This window comes from Tenrec ecaudatus, chromosome 9 (genome assembly GCF_050624435.1).
Source record: "Tenrec ecaudatus isolate mTenEca1 chromosome 9, mTenEca1.hap1, whole genome shotgun sequence".
Taxonomy (NCBI): Eukaryota; Metazoa; Chordata; class Mammalia; order Afrosoricida; family Tenrecidae; genus Tenrec; species Tenrec ecaudatus.
The window spans coordinates 73,700,417-73,722,409 of NC_134538.1; the positions used below are offsets into that span (position 1 = coordinate 73,700,417).

The window sequence follows — 21,993 nt, forward strand, 5'->3', positions numbered from 1 at the left end:
CAACCCTGCAGGGGGGAGGAGAAATGCCCTGTGTGTGCCCTCCAAGATGTAAAGCTTTATGGAAACAGACTTGCACATCTTTCTCCCACAGAGTGGCCAGTAGGTTCAGCCTTCCATTAGCAGCCAACTGCTTAACAACTGTGCCACCAGGGCAGACATATAAAATGTAGCTTTGTTGTTAAGACAATATGCGTTGAGTTAGCCTGCAAAAGACATACAAGATTTGGGGCTAGAATGGAGTGAGCCTCGTAGGCCCAGAGAACAATGTTAACAAAGCCATTAGCAGAAGAAAGGCAGCAGGTTGCATGTGAATTTGCCAGGGAAGGATGGAGAAGAGTGGTGAAAAGCTTCGAGGGACAGGGGGGATGTGAGACACCCAAATGGTCTAAATAAATTGGCCAGCGATTTATTGCCAGCCTGCGAAGTCCGAATGTATTCCAAAGAACCAGCGTTTCTGAACATGTTTCCTATGAAACATCAATCCTGCCTGTTGCTGTGCCAAAATAAGCAGAAATTTTAAAAAGCTCTGCCATTCAAATTCGTTTGGGAGGGTGTTCTATACTACATCATCCTCCTGAGCGCTGACTGTGGGCGCCGGCAAAGTGAAGGCTCCCGGAAGTCAGCGGTAAAGAAACATTGACGTTTACTGGACCCGGCATTTCCCTCCAGTATTTACTTCTGGAGCCTTGTTTTGAAAATAGTACTTCTTACTATTCCCCAGTGCAAGTGTTTTGCAAAACAAAACTTTGGAAAGTCTGTAACATGCCAGTGGAGGAAGCTGGCATCTTTTCTTGGGCAAGCCAGGTTTGGTTTTGAGAGCGGTCCAAAGAAAGGGCCAGGAGGAGGAAAGGTAGAGGCAGGTTGCGTTGTGGGCAATGGGATGAGGCTCAGGCTGACATGGGAATTAGGGGAAATCATCTATTAGCCAAACAACGAGAACAGACAATCAACCAGACTTGATGACTGATTAACAACACAGAAAAGAAATGCCAAAACTATGAGAAATAACATTAAGGCTCAAAACCTGTGCAGCTGGGATAGGGGCTGCCAGAATTCAGTCATCAAATTGGGATTGGAAGCAGCTATTGGCCCCTCATCCAACTCGCAACCAAGATCATTTGGGGGAATCGAGGTAGCCGCTGTTAATCAAATTCAAATGCAAGACTTTGAACGAAGAGCGCTGTTTCCACCAAGACTGAGAGCAGAGGTCTAGCAGGGTAGCGTCTTGCTAGGAAGTGCCACACTGCGGGCCTGGAAGATGGGGTGAGTCTGAATCCAGAAAGACAGGCTTACTCAAGAAAGAGCAGCATGGACACGAGCCGTGAGCTCACGGGCTAGAAAAGCAAGAAGGAAAGGGGGGCGTCTAGGTGGTAGAAGCAGCGTACTTGGCTACTAATGGGAAGACTCAAGGTCCAAGTCTACTCAGTTGCAACATCAGCCATTGAGAACTCTATGAAGCACCATCCTGCTCTGATACACACGGGTTACCACACGTCTGTATCAGCTCCATGGCAACAGTTCCTTTTTTCTTTTTAAGGAGAACAGCATCGGGCACTAACAAGCGATGAAGACGCAGAAGAGACAAGTGGAGGCGACGGCTAGAGCAGGGAGCACTAACTGAGAAGAGGACTCGGAAAGAAGGGGAGCATTCATAAATAGACATTTCACATCACAGGGAAATGCGCAGTTCAGCTGACAAGTCATCTCCCCACAACAGCAGTGGAGGTTAGGACCACAGGGCCCTTAATTCAAGAGGTTCAAGAGGCCATAAAGCGACCTCATAAATGTGGATATGTTTTTTAAAAGAGGAACAAATACAAACGCTGTCAAACTGAAGCCACTGGCCGTGTGGGAACAAAAAGCAAAGAAATTGGCAAATGCCCTACCCGTCCTCCAAAAGAAATAACAAATAGGATCAATGGAATACTGCTTAAAGTCGGGGCTTTGGCGTCCCCTGACTGGGGTGACCTAGTTCTAGTTCACATCCATTGACCTTGTTGTGCTATGTGATTTCGCTGATCCTCAGACTCTTGTGTCAAACGGGTGCTTCCTTTCCCAGTCGTGAGGATTGAGTGACAGGGCCCATGGAGAGCATGCATCCCAAGCCCAGTGAAATGTGCTCCGGAAGCCCACTGCCAGGATGAGAGCCACGTGCAGTGAGAGCAGCGGTAACCGTTCTGTTGTTCTCAGCGTGCCCGTGGGACATTGGCTCCGACTTTGCCTAGAGTAAAGTGGAATCTATTACGTACGGTATTTACACCAAGTGTGTTTGGAGGTTTCAGAGTTTGGGGCTTTTACTTGTACTTTCAGTGGACTGTCCCTGAGAGGCGTGGGGTGACATGCCTGCTCTGTCAACACGGTAGACCAGATTCTTCCTTCAGATTCAAGGTGGCAGCCTTGGCTAAAGCATACCAGATGGTTAATAATGAATTTATGTGTCCAAGCACTATATAGATTCTTCCTAAGCTAAGCAAGACAAGGACTTTAGCGGAACAAGTTAGTAATGGTGCATTTATATTTAAAATAGCTTTCCCACACAAAGAGCCAAGGAGGCCATATAAAGCAATTACCATTCAACGAGGTCACACAATGCTGATTCTTAGCCTACCTCTGCCATCCGTACTGCCTGGGACCTGGGTTCTCACTCAAAAGGTGGGGACCAATTTCGAGCAGGAAACAGAAAAGCAAATAAAAGAGAAAACAAATCGATTTCCTCATACTCCTTCAAGTACTGCCACTGCCCCTGTGGGCTAACCTCAGGCCCATTGGTGGCACAGTCATGTTTTACATGCCACCCTTGCTGCTACTGGGCATGCGGCGGCCAGATGCAGTGAACGAGCCCACTCCAAATGCCCCAGCAAGAGCTTCAGTGGCCCTTTAGCTTAGCACCTCTTTGGCAGGGTGAAAGTTAACTCCACAAATTCTTAGTCTACCAGCATCTTGTGCTCCAGTCTCACATTCCCATGCTTGCCTGACTTAAGGACAACCTCTTGGTGCTGAGGGACCTGGAGCTGCTCACACTACGGAAAGCCAGAAACTTGCTCAAACACACAATTACTAATTTGTGGAACTTCTGTCAGTGGAGATGACTCATAAAGTGTTTTTTGTCTCCCCCAGGGGAATAAATGGGGTTGTTGTTGTGGTTCTCCTTCCACAACTACTTGGTCTAGCTGGTGATACCTGTGGGTCTGCCGGCGGGGTGGTGGCATTGAATAATTGTGCCCCAACCAGTCGGGGCGAACTGCACTGGGGTGCTGGGGTGTGTGCAGGCCGCAGGCCCTGTGCTGCTAGAGCACACAGCTGGATAAGGAACTGGGGGTGGGGGGGGGGCGAGTGTTAAAGAGTCACCTGGCAATTGTGGGCCTCCTTACACTCTGAGTTTCTGAAATCTGATAGTTCCTGTTACTTTGGGGATGTGGGGTTGAACTTATTTCAAATACATGCACATCTGTGCTCAGTAGACCCTACATAGCACGGTGTTATGTAATCACCAAGCTTTCGTTCGGGTTAGGATTCAGTGGTGAGGTTACATCTAGCCCCGGGCACAGCTTTCTGAATCCATGAAGGCTGGGGATGAGCATTCACATCCAGCTGCACTGTGCTTTGTCTTGCCTGGTCCAAAAGGTCCCTGGGTGGCACGCATTCCTACACACTAAGTGAACGGTTGGCAGTTTAAATGCACCCAGAAGTGCCTCAGAAGAAAAGACTGGAGATCTATATTCAAAACATCACAAGGTTGAAAACCCTATGGGATGCAGGTCTACTCAGCAACACATAGGGCTGCTGTGAGTCAGGATCCTCTGCAGTAACGTTTTGTTGTTGTTGTTGTCATTCTAAGTCTTCTAGGTGGTTGAAAGACTCAGTTCTCTCCTGCTCAGCCTCTCAATATCTCTGTCTCCCTCACACACAAACACTTCTCAGCAGTGAAAACTGACTCTAGGTATGATTTCCACAAACACTCCAGGCAGACATTCTGCCTGCAGAGAGTTTATCTCTCTCAGGTCTCTGTTGGGCTATCAGGTCAAGATCCCACCTGCCATTCTCCAAGACACAACAAAGTACATGTCACAGAAGTCCAGTGTTGTATGCACGCCATGAATTGCACTGTGATCGCCCTAACTAGATGTCAGCTTGGGGGGGCCTTCGGTCAGTGGTCTGGCAATTACACAATAATGTAAGCATCCTCCAGATGTGATCTGAGCAACCAATTAATTGCAAAGGGATTAGAGTGGGATGCAACACCTTTACCCAAGTCCCAGTCCTGAGCCCTCGTAAGGGGAGATTTCTTGGAGTGAGACCTGTATCATCATTTATTTTACGAGATAAAAGGGAGAGAAGGAAGCCAAGGAGAGCCTTCACTAACATGAAAAAGGAAGAGCCAAGGGCCGAGCACATCTTTGGCACCCAGGTTCTCAGGAACCTCTTAGGGGAGAACTGATGCCAAGACACATGGAGATTTCCAAGGAACACTGGGCCCACAGATGTTAAAGAAGACAAAAGCCATTCCAAGAGCTGACCAAGAGAACAAGGCTTCCCCGACAGCTGGTGCCCTGCATTCAGACTCCTAGCCCCCTAAACTGTGAGAGGACAAATCTCTGTTTGTTAACATCATCCACCTGTGACATTTCTGTTATCGCAGCATTGGATCGCTGAGACAATGCGGAACAGACAATCAGCCCCGCTGGCTTCTAGATTCTGGTCACATGTGATCAAGCGGGCAGTTAGGCTCACCGTAGGCTATAGCTTCATAGTTTGGCAAATAATAGCATTTGCATAAAAGCTTTCTAACATTTGTTTAGCTCACTTCAAATATTTTAATTTAAATAAATTATCCAAACCACATTTAATTCTTTTCAGTTGGAAGGGGGTGGGGGGCAGGGCAGAAAGCCATGGTTATTAAAAGACAGAATGTTTCCCTTGCTTCCCTCAGGTCTAATTTTAAGAAGATATTTTTATTTTCTTCTCCTCTTGATACCACCGTCCTTGCTCCTTCACCACCAACCTTACAAGAACTTGTAATATGACAAACCAAAAACCACTGACTATTGTGTCATCAGGTCCGTTTTGATTCAGAGCAACCCTGAAGGACAGAGTTGAAACACCCTATAGAGTATCCCAGGCTGCACTACGGTTCTACGGTGAACCACTGAACGTTCCGTTAGTAGCCAAGTGTCAACCATGGTGCCACCAGCTACAAATGCAAGTGTTTCGGCTCCCCAACTATGGTACATGCAGCTATTTGCAGCTCAACTGTTGTCTTTGATCTAGCGCAAACCAAACTCATTGTCATTGAGTCGATTCTGACTCACAGCCCCCCTATCTGAAAGCGTCGAACTGCCCTGTGGGTTTCCACGGCTGTAAAAATTGATAGAAACAGAAAGTCTCATCTCTTTCCTGAGGAGTGGCTGGTGGTTTGGAAGCACTGATTTTGCTCTTAGCAATCCAGCCATAACCTGCTGCACCACCAGGCCTCCTTCTTGTCTATAGCAATGCAAACTATCAATATCACTGACAATTGCAAAGAAAGGGTAGTGCAACAATTTAACACAACTGAAAAGTTGGAGGGGTGGGTCCACCTTGATAAATGCCATTGAGTCACTCTGACTCATAACAACCCTGTGCGCAGCAGGATTAATTAAACACTGCATGAGCCGGCATCATCCTCACACTTATTCTTTCCATTTGAGCCTATTATTGTAGTCACTGTGTCGGCCCATGTCGCTGGGTCTGTAATTTTTCATACTAGGGACAAGGTAACCTCACACTACTCTCTGGCATCATCTAACCACCAGCATCTAAACTATTGCTACAAATACCGTGGGTGTTTCTTTCTGCATTCACACATGAGCTTAGCCCCGTTCGTAGACTTCTGTAGCACTGGTTCTCCATTAGGGTTGAGCCTGACCTTGAATGGATGTGTGGCTATGTCTGTAGATGTTTTCAGTTGTCCCACATGCAGTTGGATGGTTACTAGAGGTATTAACAGGGGAGAAGCCCTGAGTCCTGCGAAACACCCTTCAATGTACAAGACAGCTCCCTACAATAAAGAAATTTCTGGACCAAAATGTTAATAGTACTAGGTTTAAGATCTGTAGTTCCCTAATTATTTAAATCCACTGTCATCTATTTGATTTCAACTCATAGGGACTGAATAGGGTTTCTAAAGCTTTAAATCTTCATGAGAGCAGGAAGCCTCATCTTTCTCCTGATGAGCAGCTGGTGGGTTTGAACTGCCGAGCTTAAGGTTGACAATCCAATGATTACCAGACAGAGTCGCTGGAACTCCTTCCCTAATGGTTTATATGCGTGTGCATGTATCTGTGTGAGTGTTTTAATAAGAAATGAATCAGTCCTTTTCCTGATTGTAGAAAACACTCACCTAAATTGATATTTTAAGTCTTGGTTTCTCTGCTGTAGAAACCCATCAATCAGAAGAGATTTCCTAACTGATCAAGAAGGAAAAAAGAGCCCTCTGGTCTGTGCTGGACTCTGTTTATAACGACAAAGGAATTTCAAAGTAGGAGGTCTTAGGCCATAGCTAAAGGACATCAGAAAAAGTCCCCCTGAATGTGGTATGGAAATCTGGGCACTGCTCACAAAACTGGAAGTCATCCCATCTCTTAATTCAACCTGAACAAACAAACAGCACCGAGTAGAATGATCTACAGCATTGACGGGGAGCATAAGTATGTAAACAAATGAAAAAGACCCCAAAGGGAGTTGAGAAGAAGGATAAAATCGATTTAGACCAAGAATTGCATGACTGGGGTCTTGGAGCACCAACAGGTTAAGCACAGGTACACGGTACAAATGGCCTGCAGTGTCGCTCCACCTGGGTGGTTTTGCTCTTGCCAGCTGCCTCCTGCGGTGATATAAGTCCTTTACACTATATAGCATTCAAGGTGACTGGTTGGCTCTATTTTGTCATACTTCTTCTTTCCTGCATTTGTTTTCTGGATCAACCACCAGTTTTCTAGACACCAAAAGGACAACCTCTAATATAAACTAATAAAGCATAGCATTTCTCTTCACTATCTCAAGAACAACTTTGTGACAAAAAGTCAGATAAATTTGGATTTAGGCTAGTGCCATAAAACGTTGGCCATGTGTTCTTACTAAGTCAAGAAGCAGCACCCGACCCTTTTGCATCTGTGAAAATTGCAAATATTTAGCTAGAAAATATCAGTGGTTCCTTTAAAATCTGTGTCTGCCTCAAGTATCCAACCAGGAGACGATGTAAGGGGAGAGGCTCACATCTTCACTGACATGAGCACAGAAAAAAATGGCATCGATTTAGATCCCACTTTGAGCTGTCTGCTCCCATTAAGATTTACTGCCTAGGAAACCCTAGGAAGAAGGTCTACTTTTTCTAATAGGGTGTCTGTGGGTCAGAACCAACTTGATGGCAGTAGGTTTTGTTGATCATCCAGAAAAGAATTTAGCTAAAGCCAGTTTCTGAATCACCTGTAAGCAAAATGCCCTAGGAGTAAGCTGAGGAGGAGGATTAGGTGATTGGTCGTAGTCATTTATATGCGGTCATTAGGAGCTATTGAGTAATTTTCAATTGTTTTAGATCCCATGCATGTAACAGAGTCGACTTGGCCTATAGGGCTTTCTTGGATATAATCTTAAAAGGGGGGGGGGGGATCCAGCAATTAAGCACTTAACCATTGTTTCACCAGGGTTTTTTAATGCAGGTAGTCCTCAACTTACCTTACAATATATTCACATTACTATGAATCATACTTTCCCCCAACATCATTAGTGATATGTACTTCACACAAGGCTGCAACACATAATTTGCTGATGTCATCATCATGATAGGCAAGGATGGTGAGACTTCATCTTACATACTTTGGACATGTTGTCATGAGAGACCCGGCCCTGGAGAACGATGTCATGCTTGGCAAAATAGCGGAGTGGTGAAGGAGAGGAAGGCCCTCATGAGATGGACCGACACAGTGGCTACAACAAGGGCCTCAGGCATAGGAACAATTGTGAGGATGGTGCAGGATTGGGGCTATTTTGTTCTGTTGTGCATGGGGTTGGTCTGGTCAGAACAACTCGATGACATCTAACAACAATAACAACAACTTCATTGCCTGGTCATTGCCTAAAAGCAAATAAATAGTGGATATTTTAACAGCAAACAACAAGAACCACTGCCCATCAAGTCAATTCTGACTAAAATCACCTCTATATTGGGTTTGTAGGCCACAACTCTTTATGGGAGCAGGAAAGCCTCATCTTTCACCTATGGAGTAGCTGACAGGTTTGAATTGCTGACCTTGCAGTTATTGATTGGATGCTTATTCAATAGTGCTACTGGGGCTCCTTTGGATATTATGGTGGTGGTGGGCGGGGTGGGGGAGACAGCTTCAAAAGGTATATGGCAAAATAGAATTAAAATACCATGGACTTTTCCCATGCATTTTTAAAATTTGCTCATATAAATATATTGATAATATAAGAAAACAATAATGAAAATTAAACAACAAATATTAGAACCAGTTCAGAAAAGAGTCATGGGACTTTCTTGTAAGTCAGGGACTACCTACTGTTTATACACATGCTTAGGAATCAACTGGTATGAGAAGTGATCCCATATGGCTGTGAAATCAGATGCCTCATTGTGTCCCTTGTACAGCAAAGACACAATAAAACAAGTGACTCAAACAGAAATGGAAACTTTGGAGCCGGAGCTGCAAAGGCAAGGTTAATGAATCAGACAGAATGCCAAGTGGAAGGAGAAACTGCACAAAAACAGAATAACAAATTACCAGTGACCTGACAACTGACCTGCCCAGCGCAGTCATAGGAAGATAAAGCAAGCAGTGCTTTCAGCTGAAGCTTCTATCATCTGGGACTGCCAAGCCTGAGGAACTCTGTGCCCATGTCCACAGCCAGGCACCCATGCTCCCCACCCTGCAAAGGTTAACTAACTCATTGTGCATGCCCCACCAACCTCCAGTGCTTGAGGACTGTGGACCTGGGGTCCCTCCTGTCCACACCCCCACTCCATGAATGATCTTTGTTTGGCAGCACAGACCACTGCCCTGTACTCTGAGCCAAGGTGCTGATGACTGGTGGTGTCCACTCCTTCATTCAGCCACTCAAAACAGAGACTTATGGATTGATGGTACCAGCAGTCTCTCTGCCCAGCCACTGTTGCTTAGGACCCACTGATGGCTGAATGCAGCACTGTTTCTATACCCCAGACACCCATATCAAGGGCCCAGTGACTAAAAGTGCTTTCTGCTCCACCCAGCCAATGGCACCAGGGACCAGAAGGCATACAATAAAGAAATAGAATAAAACCTTCAGCCTCAGAGAGAACACAAAATATCAAATCACATAAAGACCAGTTTAAATGGCTCCAGCAAAGGGCCAAAAATAAAGATTGAGAAGCCTTCTGAAGGAAGAAATGGTAATGGAATTATCTAATTCAGAAAAAACAAATAGCAAGTAACAAAATTAAGAAAAACAAATAGCAAAATTCAAAGATAAACAGTGATGCAAAAACAGCACTGAGAAACTCAAAATATTGAATGGAAAATTTGGAAACACACCTTTATACAGGACATAGGAGCAAAATTGAATCAACGAAATATAAAATAATATAAAATCATCATTATGAAGGACAAATTCCTAGACACCAATTGTTTGAGGGGGGAACAGAAAAAAGGAAAGACCAAGAATTATAGGACCCTATCATGGAGAAAAATTTGTACATAATTGGAATTATAGAACAGGAAGAGACAAAAACAAACAAGTAAACAAAGAGAAAATTGTAAAAGAGTTGCTGGCAGAAACCTTCCCTAATCACAAAATTCAATGACTCCATACGGAATAGACACCAAAAGAAAGTCACCAAGATACATTATCATCAAATTTGACAAAGGAGAATGTTGAGAGAATATACCTTGAGAATAATGATGTTACCTACAAAGCAGTTGCAATAAAAACTAAAGCCTAATTACTCAGCAGAAATCATGCATGCAAGAAAGCAATCAATCATTTGACATGGATAAAACCTTGAAAGGAATAAAATAATGCCAACTAAGAATTATATACCCAGGAAAAAATTGTCTCACACACAGTAACAAAACTAGAACATTTGTATATAAACAGAAAGTAAAGGAACCTGCAAAAATAAGACCAACATTTAAAGAAGTACTGAAGGAAGTCCTCCACACAGAGGACCAGCAATGTCAGACAACAACAAAAGGTTATGGCAGAGGACAGCATTGGCTGGATATCCAGGTAGTAAATGCTCAAAAATAAATCTAAGCTAAAGGACTTCAAACAGGAAACCAGATATGTCTGTCTGTAAATGATGACAAGGTCAAAAGCAAAAGATGGAATAAATAGTATAGTTGTAGAATTTCCATATGGAAGGGAAGTCAAGGCAATCACAAAATAAAAGACTACTTTAAACTTAGGAAGATAGATGTAAATTTCAAGGGAACTACAAAGAAACTTTAAAAACCTAATTATCAATAGAAAAGAATAAGACAATAGTACAAATTCAACGAGACAAGAAACAAAAAGAAAATCCATAAAGAAGAACTTGGCACAGAAAATGAAGCAAAGAAACCATCAACAGCACAACACACACACACAAACACAAGAGAACGACGCATCAATAAATTCATTCCTACTGATAATCAAAGAGAATATAATTATCTTAAATATACCAGTAAAGAGAGACAGAGTAGCACAATGGATAAAAAAACAAGACCCATCAATGTCCCTGTGTAAGCAGCACACCTTAAACACAAACATAAACTAAGACTCAAAAGGACAGGAAAAAAAGCATCAAGTAAACAATCACCAAAAAAGACCAATGGTGGCAATATGGAGCGCTGATCAAATAAACTTAAAGGCAAAATCCAACATAAAAGATAAGGAAAGTCATTACAGAAGTCTTCAGAAAAGTCATAGAGTAATGGGATTAAAAGACAACGAGATTTCTCCACAAATGTCTTGAAGTCCCTAGTATGATAAGGGAGACCTGGTGGCAAATGGGTCACCCATTGTGTGGCTAGCACCAGCACCCACAGTTCTCAATCACCAGTCATTCTGTGGGAGAACAATGGGGCTTTCTAGACCTTTAATGAGTTACAGCCTCAGAAACACACAAGCATAATCCTGCTTGTCCTACTACGTTGCTATGATTGGGAACTGACCCAATGGGAGTGAGCTTTGAGTAGGCTGATTAAAGATAAATCCATCAAGAGAATATAGCCATAATAAATATATAGTCACTCATGACAGAGTTCTGAAATACACGAGACAAAGTTGACAAAATTGAACAGCACTGAAGAAGAAATAATTCCACATGAATAATAGTAGACCTGAACACACCACGTTCAGTGAAGGATAAAATTACAAGCTAGAAAGAAACTTAGTAAAGATAAAGAAAATCTACATGCCGTAACTAACTAACTGAACCTTATAGCTGTATACGGAACACTACACCCAACATCAGAAAAGTATACATCCTTTTTCCAATGCACCTGGATCATTCTCCTGAACAGAAACAAAGCAGACCTCAGTGAAATCCAAAACACTAAAATAATATAAAGCATCATTTTCTTATCACAATATCATAAACATAGAAAGGAAGACATAAATATAAGGATAATAAAACAATATAAGGATAATAAAACAATCATTTATAAGAATATAAAACATAAAATAACAGGAAGAATACGAAAATAATCATGTCCATAGAAACCGAATAAGAATTTGCTTGAGAACCATTCAGAAGTAGAAGAAAATGAATATGAAGCTTAAAATTCCCTAGAATCAAATGAGAATGAAAACACAATATATCTAAACCTGTGGAACACAACAAAAACGGTGTCCAGGAGTCAGCATAGAGCAATAAGAGCACACACAAAAAGACGAGCCAAATTAAAATCCCAAACCTACAACTCAACCAAATGGGAAGCTAGTAGCAAAAGACACCCACAGTCACCAGAAAAAAGGAAACAATAACGATTAGAGTAGAAATAAGTAAGACAAAAAATAGAAAATCAATACAAAGAATGAACCAGACTACAAGTGGGTTCTTTGAAAGGATCAGCAAATCACAGAACAAACTGGCAAAAGGAAATCAGGAGAAAAAGCAAGTCTCCCAGTTAAGAAAGTAGATGAGCGATAAAAGAAACAACTGAGATTTAAAAGATCACAATGGGTAATATGAAACAACTGAAGGCCTAGCGGAAATGGACAGATCTCTAGAACACATTACCATTAAGACAGTAAGGTGGGAAAAAAAAACAGTATAGATCCGGGTACTTTAAAAAAAATAAAATTAAAAAGCCCAACAAGAAAAAGCCCTGACCAAGACAGCTTTGCTAGAGAACTTTACCAGACATTCCATCGAGCTCACACTAATGCTACCCAAAGATATCAGAGCATACAGAGGCAGGAATACTCCAAAATTCATCCTATGAAGCCATCATACCCTGATATCAAAGCTAGACAAAAAGTGTTTTTTAATAATAAAATTAAAGATCAATAGCATGACGATAGAAAAAAACATATCAGCAAAACTCTAACCAATAGAATTCAACAGCATACAAAAAATACATTATGACCAATTGAGGTTCATACTAGGTATGCAAGGATGATTAAATAGAAGACAATCAATCAACGTATTCAATACATAAATAAAACAAATGAATCATGTGATCAACTCAACACAGAAAGGCATTTAATGTAACTCAACATCTATTCCTCATAAGACTTTCTTCAAAACAGGGCTACAAGGGAAATTGTTCATCATAATAAAGGACATGTATACAAAACCAACAGGGTAACATTATGCTCAAAGGAAAAAGATTCAAGGCTTTCCCGTTGAAAGCAGGAACCAGATAAGGGTGCCTCTTATACATTATTGTGCTGGAAGTCCCAGAGAAGGACGCTAAAATTGCTAGGGGAAAAAAGTAAAACTGTCCTAATTTGTGCGTAATGTAATCCCATATGTAAAAAATCAGTTAGATTATTGTTGTTAGGTGCCATCGAGTCAACTGTGAGCCGATGCACAACAGAAGGAAACACTGCATGGTCCTGCGTCGTGCTCACATTGTTCCTACTCCTGAGCCCACTGCTGCAGCCATCTCTCATTGAGAACCTTCCTCTGTTTCTGCTGCCCCTCCACTTTTCCAAACATGATGTCCTCCTCCGGGGACTGGCCTCTCCTGACAATCTGTTCAAAGTACCATATGTACTCGTGTAGAAGCCGAGTTTTCCAGCACATTTTTAATGCAGTTTTTGTGGTAAAATTAGGTGCCTAGGCTGATATTCGGGTCAACTTATACTCGACTATATACGGTATGTAAGACAATGTCTTCCCATCCGTGTCTCTAAGGAGCACGCTGACCTTATTTCTTCCAACACAGATCACTGTCTCTTGAGCAGCCCATGGTACTTCCTTCAATTACTAGATTCATAGATTACTCTATGTCAGCAAAGCGAACCTTGAAAAGGAAACATTGAGAGCAATTCCCACTCATTTACAATAGCCACTCAAAACACAAATCCAGAAGAATAAATTGACCGGGGGCGTAGATGACCTATAGTAAGAAACTATAAAGTACTACTGCATGAAAAAGCGAGAGTCGGAGAGAGAGAGAGAGAGAGAGAGAGAGAGAGAGAGAGAGAGAGAGAGAGAGAGAGAGAGAGAGAGAGAGAGAGAGACCCCTACATAAGTGAAAGAAAATACCATGGATAAGGCTTATCAAAATGCAAATGTAATCCAAATTGCAGCAGTAATTTTAAACAGATGGCACATGTTGATATGAAAAGGAGAGCAAGCCAAGTTCTGCCTTAGAAGGAACCTAACTAGGAGGGCTCATCCTAAAGATCTCAGAACATGTGCTACAACCACAGAAGTCCAAGCAGCTAGAGAAGCGCAGTGACAGACACATATGCCAATTGAACCAAACTGACGGCCCACCTATAAGTCCTTCCAACTATGAACAGGCCATCCTTGGCAAAGGGACAAAGGCCATTGAATGAGGAAGAGACGATCTCTCTAATAAATAGCGCTGACAAAACTGTAGAAAAATGAAACGGGGCCTTTTCCTCACACCATACAAAATGCTTACTCAAAATGTACCAAAGACCTAAATATGAGGATACAGCCTAAAAGTAAAAAGAATGTGCAATAAAAAATAAGGACAATGTTAAGGGTATTAAAATATATGGCATAAATACAATTAAATGCAGTCCAAACATAATTAAAATTGCAGAGATAGCAAAAGATTAATGATACAAATAGAATCTCCTAAAAAAATACTGATACATATAAAAAAATTCACCAAACAGTTCAAAAAGAATGTATACAGATTGGAAAAAATTTTTGGCAACGATTTATCTGACCTAGAACTACCTTTCAGCCAAATAATATGCAAGCCCATAAAATAAACACAAACACCCAAGAGGAATGTGTTCCTTAGACTGACCTATATGAGATAAAAGGGCATCTTCCCAAAGCAAAAGTGCGAAAGTGGGAAGAGGCAGAAAATTCCATGAGGAGAGTACTGATACCTGGTGAGAATACAACCAGTGTCAGGGAACATTTTATGTGCAAACTATCAAATGAGAAACTCAATTGCTCTGTATTCTTTCACCTAAAGCAAAATAAAAAAAAGAAAGAAAGAAGCAACTAGTTTATAAATCCGAGCTAATTCTGTTTGCTACATTAATTTTTTGCCTCTCCTAAGTAACATTTGTTGTACCTTCTTTGAGTTATTACATGTCTATGTATGTTAGTATCTTTAAAGAAAGTTTCTTTCATTCAACCTATAATGTAATTTTCATTATTTCTATCAGTCATTTCTTCCAGTGTATAATTGATTCAGAGCTCTCTTCTTATAAAAAGAATGAGACAGAATTGATAGATTCATTATGTGTGTTTTTATGTGTGTGCATATGCCAACATAGGTAGAGATATATCACCATTTCCACTCCACCATCTATTAGTTTGTCATACGTTGGCTTGAAATAGCTGTGTTGCTGGAACTTATGCCACCAGCCTTTCCAAATCCCAGCTGAGTGACTCGTGGTAGGCAGGTTTCAGTAGAGTTTACAGACTAGGAATAAAGTCCTTGCCACCTTCTTCTGACTATTAGCCAATGAAAATTCGATTAATTGAAGCAGAATATGGTCTAATGTAATATTGGGAGATGAATCCTCTTTGTTGGAACACTCAAAAGACACACTGGCGGCAACAATGGGCACAAAGACATCAACGATTGTGAGATGATACAGGGCCAGGCAACGATCCCTTGGTTCACAGGGGCTCACCATGAGCTGCAGCTGAGGCAAACACAATCAACACAACAACATCCAGTCCATTGCCGAGGATCACCAAGCCATCTGAGTAAAGTACCAGAGCCAGGATAACTCTTTGTAGCACAGACTCCGATTGTAAGCCAGTCCAAGAAACAAACTTGCTCCCACGTGGAGGATGCCTTTCACAGGTCATCATGGCCCACGTTTCCATGCCTAACTGACTCATCAAGTACTTTGCAAAAGATCTCACGGCTGAGTCAACCCCGTTTATCATACATCGGACAAACAAAAAACACTTGAGACATCTATCTCAGAATCCTAGGAATCCAAAGGGGACTGAAATGGCAATTGACTAACAGATCCAGGCCTCTGTCTACGTATGGGGATGATGTGAAACCTGTTTCTACGTTCGGTCTGTGTGACTGGACGGACAGTTCCAGACGGCTTTCAGAGCGGGTGGTGCTCCGAGAGAAACTTCAAGGACTCGGTTGGAAAACAGGAAGGTCAAACCCTGGTCAGTTCAATGACCTCTTGTTTCATCTTTGCCAACGGCAGCACTGGACACACCCAGGTGAGTGGGTGAGAATGGTGAGGAGGAGGGAGGGGGCAGGACTAGTAACCATCCGGTTTCAGAATGATGGAAGGAAAATCCTTCCTAGATTCTGTGTAATGTTTAGTTTAGCTCTGTCTAGATGACTGCAAAAGCTATTAGCAGGGAAATGCACATTCAGATATCGGCTCCTTTTAAAAACCTCATTAGACCATTTATCTTCTTACTTTCCCAAGCAACAAGTTCAGATGGCAACATCTCTATGTGTCTCGAGTGTGCCTCTCTGATAGAGTTCTGATAACTTTAAATATATGTCGTGGTATGGGGCAAACCCGTTCTAAACCTACAGTAATAAAATGCACATACAACTTAAAAGAAAAAAGCAAACAGTTGTCTGAAGGTGACGCTGACTCAAGGCGACACTTTTCACACCATATTCCCTGTTGCTCTTATAAAATGCCAATCAAATAATAGCAATATCACATTTTCATAAGGAATACACTTACTTTCTGTGCAAATAGGACAACATCCTTTCCTGTTGAGAATTTTACCCTAATTAAGAGAAAAGCAAATAACAGGTTAGTATTAAGAAACAGGATCTGTTGAGGACACATCTTACTTAAACCTGAAACAGGATAAATCAATGAAATCCATGCAAGCTGTGTTTGCACTCAATGCCCAGATGGTGAGGGGGATGATGAAAATGAAGTTTCAAATATCAGGTTCTAGGGCCATGCAAAGACATTCAAAATGCTTTCTTCTCCAGCCCCCACCCACCCCCACCTCTGCGCCCTAAGAAACATAATACCTAAAGGACTCGGTGTGATTTTTCTCACATGGAAGAAAGACGGAGACAATCTGCCCTCAAGCTTTTCACTGATACCCAAATGCAGCCTCCTGGAGACCAAGTGCACATATAAAACTGGAATTGTCTATCCATCTCTCCGTCCACACAAGGCCTTCATTCTGCCTTTGCTGGCTGGAGGAGCCCAGATAATAAAACAGACCCTAAGCTGAGGCTCCTCCAGTCCTATGGCTATGAGAAATAACCCCTAGGAGATCAAGTTCAGTCAGATGTCTTCTTTTAGAAAGTGGTATGTTATCCATGTTAAGGCATCTTTATCCTGTCAAAGCCTATGAAACTGAGAGTTTTGAAATGCTGAGTAATTTTCCATTACCTTTCTGGAAATACAGCGCAATCTCCAACATTGCATTTCATTGATTTTTAATGTCTGGCATTTAAAAGAAGAAGCCTAATTTCTAGGCCCACAGCAGAGAATACCATTGCCTTATCCCTGTCTCGATGGCGAGGCACAGAGAAACAAGAAATGTGGAAGGAGATGATGTAAACAAAACCCAACTAGATATTTTACTCCTGAAATCGAACATCAGGTAGTGAAATGAGTTGAGTTAATACGTCAGATATAGTTGGATTTAATCAATATTAAACCTTACTGTAATCATTGTTATACAAGGTGATAAAAAGGTGGAGAGGATATAGTGACAGTTTCCCCCCATGACGAGGGCAATGAATGTCTCTGAACTGCACACATGAAGCATGTTTGGAATGGCCAATGATTTTGTGCATATTTTACCCAAGTGAAATTAAATAAAAAAGGCATGCAACAAACTTGCGGGCATTTCCCTTTCTATAGATAAAGAAATCAATGTCTTGCAACACAGGAGTAAATAATAATAATAATAATAAAAATAAAAACTCACTGACATTGAGTTTATTCTGACTCATATGGATGAGAATTGCCCCTGAGGGTTTTGGAGACTGTAAATCTTTAGGGTGCAGAAAGCCCCACCTTTCTCCCATGAAGCGGCTGGTGGTTTTGAACCGCTGGCCTGGCAGTTAATTTGTTGTCCAGCTGTAACCTCCTCTTCACTAGGGGTAGTAGTTGCAAAATCCAACCTAATTTGCATGACTCTAAAGGCCACGCTCTTTCTGCTGTGGATTTTTATCCTCCTTAGTCTTTCATCGCCAAGGGGATTTAATATTTTCTGAGTTTCTGTTATGCCCTAGACAGAGTGCTGTGCATTCTTACAAACTTGAGCTCATTTAAACTTCTCAAGCTTCCAAATACTTCTTAGCCCCTGTTAATGAAGAACAGGGACCATGTCGGATTCATTTTTGCACCAGCTAGACCTCAAACAGTCCACCAAAGGCAATGACAAATTTGAATGAGACATAAAGTTCAGCCTCACCCAGTGTCCCACGGATTGGGGGCCCCCCTGCATATTTGCTACGCCTAGAGACCTGTTACCTATTTCTATTTGGCACAGAAATGGGCTCCAGCTTCTCCTGTCTGAAAGTCTTCAGGGACTAAGCCAAATGAGGTCAGCTCAGGTCCATGGAGTGGTGGCAGCAGGGTGGGATAGACTACCGTCTCTGTGCAAATGACGCTGAACCATTAAAAACCAAAACAACAACAACAGGTAAGCAATCTGATGTTCTGCACCTGCATCCCTGCAGAATTTTCCAGCTCCCTTAGTCAGGAGAGAGAGAGAGAGAGAGAGAGAGAGAGAGAGAGAGAGAGAGAGAGAGAGAGAGAGAGAGAGAGAGAGACCCAAGCAGGTAATAACCCTAAATGAAGTGAACAATAGACCATGGGCAGGGTACAAAGTGAAACCCGCTGGGTTGTACTGACTGCAGTGCACTGAGCGCTCTGTGGCCTCATCTATCAAATGTGCTGGTCTCAGAAGAGAGGTCTCAGCATGAAGTGAGGGGAGCCCACTGATTACAGAGAGATGCTCAGCCCCCGTCAGATGCAGCAGTAGCGTCCCAATGACCCAGTTCCCATTAGAATCTTCACAGCCCTTCTCAAAAATGATTCTTCGCTGTCTTTTACGGAGTTGGCAGAGAGAATGGAGAAACCCAGCCATAAAATTTTTCTTCAGCAAGACACACATAGATAGTTTTGGGCAAAGAGGTGTGCGGGAGCCAGGAAGGATGGAGCAGGGGATACAGGCTGCTGCTTCTACTTTTTTTGTATTCTCCCCCAGGCAATGGAAGGAAAGGCCAGTAAGTGCTTAGCAGGCTTCCCAGGGTGGAGGCAAGTTATCGTCCAAAGACCTTGTGCAGCCCCCTGAGAAGGGAAAGTGTGAACCGGAGGGTAGGTTGGAAAGCTGCCTAGAAACACACAGGTGGCCCTGGGGCAGGAGCTGGGCATTGGCAAGCTTGGAGGAGATGAGGAGGGGGTGGGGCCCAGGAAAGTCCCACACAGAGAGAGCTGGATGCTCCCCATCCAAAGGGTCCCCAAAGAAGAACGGCTAATGAGATGCTGGTGACATGAAGAGCGTCCACCTCCTTGAAACAGGAGGACAATGAGAACCATCAGCCCCGCTACAAGTGGCAGAACTCGAGTACAGCTGGCGGCTCATCATTGGCCTGCTCAGGCTAGTTACGTGAACCACCAGGTTGGCACAGCATCCTGTTTTTGTCTTGTAGAATAAGGAAGCCCATTATTGCTAACATGTGCTGCGAGAGTTCATTAGCAGTGGAGGTTCCCCAAGGACTGGCATAAATGATGTGATCCCATTTTTCCCAATGAATATTTATAAGCAGGCCACGTTGGAGTCTATTAATTGTATATGCTTTTTTTTTTTCACCCTTCTTCCTTCTTTTATGTGAGGTTTTGTGTCTGAGGGTTTTTAAAGCAAGACTAATTAGGGTTTGTATTTTCTCTCTCTCTCTCTCCTCCCCTACCCTCCTCGATTCAGTTGTGCAATAGCAACAGCTGTTGTTTTTGTGTGCCTCATTTGGCACTCAAGTAAAAGCAGCAACTTTTTGTTTATAATAATAACAGATGTGAATGAAATGAAACGCTTTCTATATCAGAGAAGAGAGGACACGTCCATTAAATGCGGCTCTGATGTTCAATTCACTGGAGGTATGAATAGGCTGGACATTTCCCCCCAATGCACGAAACCTTGAAAGCTTTCAAGTTGCTGAGGTGAATTCAGTGAGGCTCAGACTTAAAAGATAAATGGTTTTTATTCAAGGCGCTGGAACTATGGGTTTCTGAAAGGAGAAATTTCCATAAGGATGCTCTTTCCATCTGGGGCTCCGGTGCATATAAACCAGAGTTAGAGAAGAGACTCTTTGGTAAAGGGGCTGGGGGTGTTGTTGGGCAGGAGAAACCCGTGGGGGATTTGTTAACACCCACAGATGAACAGACTTAAAAATCGCGGGGAAATGCATGCTCTTTTAATTTCATTTTCCATGAAATTTTTTAACTAACACCCCCTCCTCCAAAATTATATAGACTGGCTATTTGAAGAACAATGACTGGAGAAGTACGAAAGTAGTAAACGCAAAGGGTGGGTGCCTGGCAAGCAGAGAATCCAGCAAGGGAACATGAGAGAGCAGGTGGAATCGGAGTTCGAGAATTGGTGGAAGCAGCCAGGGGTAGGGGACTTGGGGCAAGGACACAGTAAGAACTATGTTCATGCCAGGCTAGAATCTAGATGGGGACTGCAAAAAACGAAGGAGCTGGGCTTGGCAAAGGACATTTGACTATTTGAGAAGTTGAACACGTGAGGGATCTGGACTCTGGGTTTAGAACAGTGGTTCTCAACCTTCCTAATGCCACGACCCTTTCATACAGTTCCTCATGTTGTGGTGACCTCCCCTCCAACCATAACATTTTCATCGCTACTTCATAACTATCATTGTGCTACTGTTAAGCATCAGGTGACCCCTGTGAAAGGGTCGTTCAGTCCCCAAAGGGGTCGAGACCCACAGGTTGAGAACTGCTGGTTTAGAAGATGGCACGGGGGCATGCCATACCCAAGGCATTCCCCAAGGCAGGTTAGCAAAGGGGAACACCAGCCTGTACCTGAGGGCAGCTGCTGATGGGAATGCACTGCTTCTTGCGACACTCAGCCTTGCCTTTCACACAAGCACAGATGGTGCAGTTAACAGAGGACCACATCTCTCCATCCTGTAGGAGAAAGCATAGAATGCGCTGTTAGCTGGAGGCACGGGGACGCTAACCCAACCGATTGCCGTTTTTCTGTCAAGGACAGGCTACCTTAGCTTGACTGAGCTATGCCATTGCTAGAGGAGAGAGTCTCAGGTGTCTGTCTGCTCTCAGCCACATTTCCTATGACGATCAGTGGGGACTTAGCAGGGGTGGATTTTATGTGGCTGCATGTGTATGAGTGTGTGTGTGTGTGTGTGTGTGTACATATGAATGTGTTATATATCTCTATGTGTGTGTGTTCCCCTCCATAAAATACATCAAGAATATTCATGTGTGGCCAGGTCAGGACTGCATCTCCATGCACTGTTTATTTAGGTAACACCCTGGGAGATAGTCAAATGTGAATGCTCATGCATGACGCAGTAACAAATAACTGACGTTCCCCTGTTTGAGTAGACGGAAATATTTATGCGGTCCCAGGCACCAGCAGTTTATTGAGATGTTCAGCGATGTTTAGTGCATCCCAGATGTGTCATTGTTCTGGACCACATGGGACATGAATATGCAAAGAAGAGTCTAATTCCAAGGCTTCCTAATGCCCAGGCAGACATCGGATTTACAAGTCATTTAAAATGTGGAGCCAGACAATAGGTCAAACACCACACTGATACAGTAGTCTTCTCCCCAGACGTAATACATCCCTTTGGAAGATTTCTCAGACCCTTGCTCCATCAGAAAAGGTTGTGTGAGAACTTTCTTTGGCTCACTGCCTCTAAAATTTGCAATTGCCAAACACCCCTCTGGCACACAAAGACCTAGCTCCTCCCAAGGAGAGGCAGGGGGATGCATCTGTGTGAAAGAGAGGATCACAAGCAACAAAGGTGGACCTGAAACCAAAGAAGGATTACTCCCCAAGCTTGTAGATGCAAGGAAGAGTGTGTTAACGTCAGAGAAACACGTCCGATCTTTGATGATGTCAAACACCTTCTCAGTTTTTAAAGTTAACTGAAGGACTAACTATTCTCTTATAACTTATTTCTCAGGAGAGAAAGATCTAATTGCACGTCTAGCATTCATTGTTTCAAGGATATCTCTGTAAATTATGTCAGGTCTCAGCCACTTTCTTCGAAGGAGACTTACAAAAGTTTGGCCCACCATGTGTGTAGTCATCTGGGTATTTTGGGGAGCAAGGATGACTTTAGG

The 21,993-nt window shown here is 42.9% G+C and overlaps 1 protein-coding gene across 1 annotated transcript in view; it reads right to left on the bottom strand.

Moving 5' to 3' along the window:
* BMPER (BMP binding endothelial regulator) overlaps positions 1-21,993 on the bottom strand; it is a 283,741-nt gene that overhangs the window by 102,496 nt on the left and 159,252 nt on the right. The window contains exons 10-11 of the mRNA XM_075557553.1: positions 20,704-20,808; positions 16,366-16,411 (exon numbers count right to left, since the gene is read on the bottom strand). Coding sequence (XP_075413668.1) covers positions 16,366-16,411; positions 20,704-20,808 — 151 coding nt within the window. The remainder of the gene's footprint in view (positions 1-16,365; positions 16,412-20,703; positions 20,809-21,993) is intronic.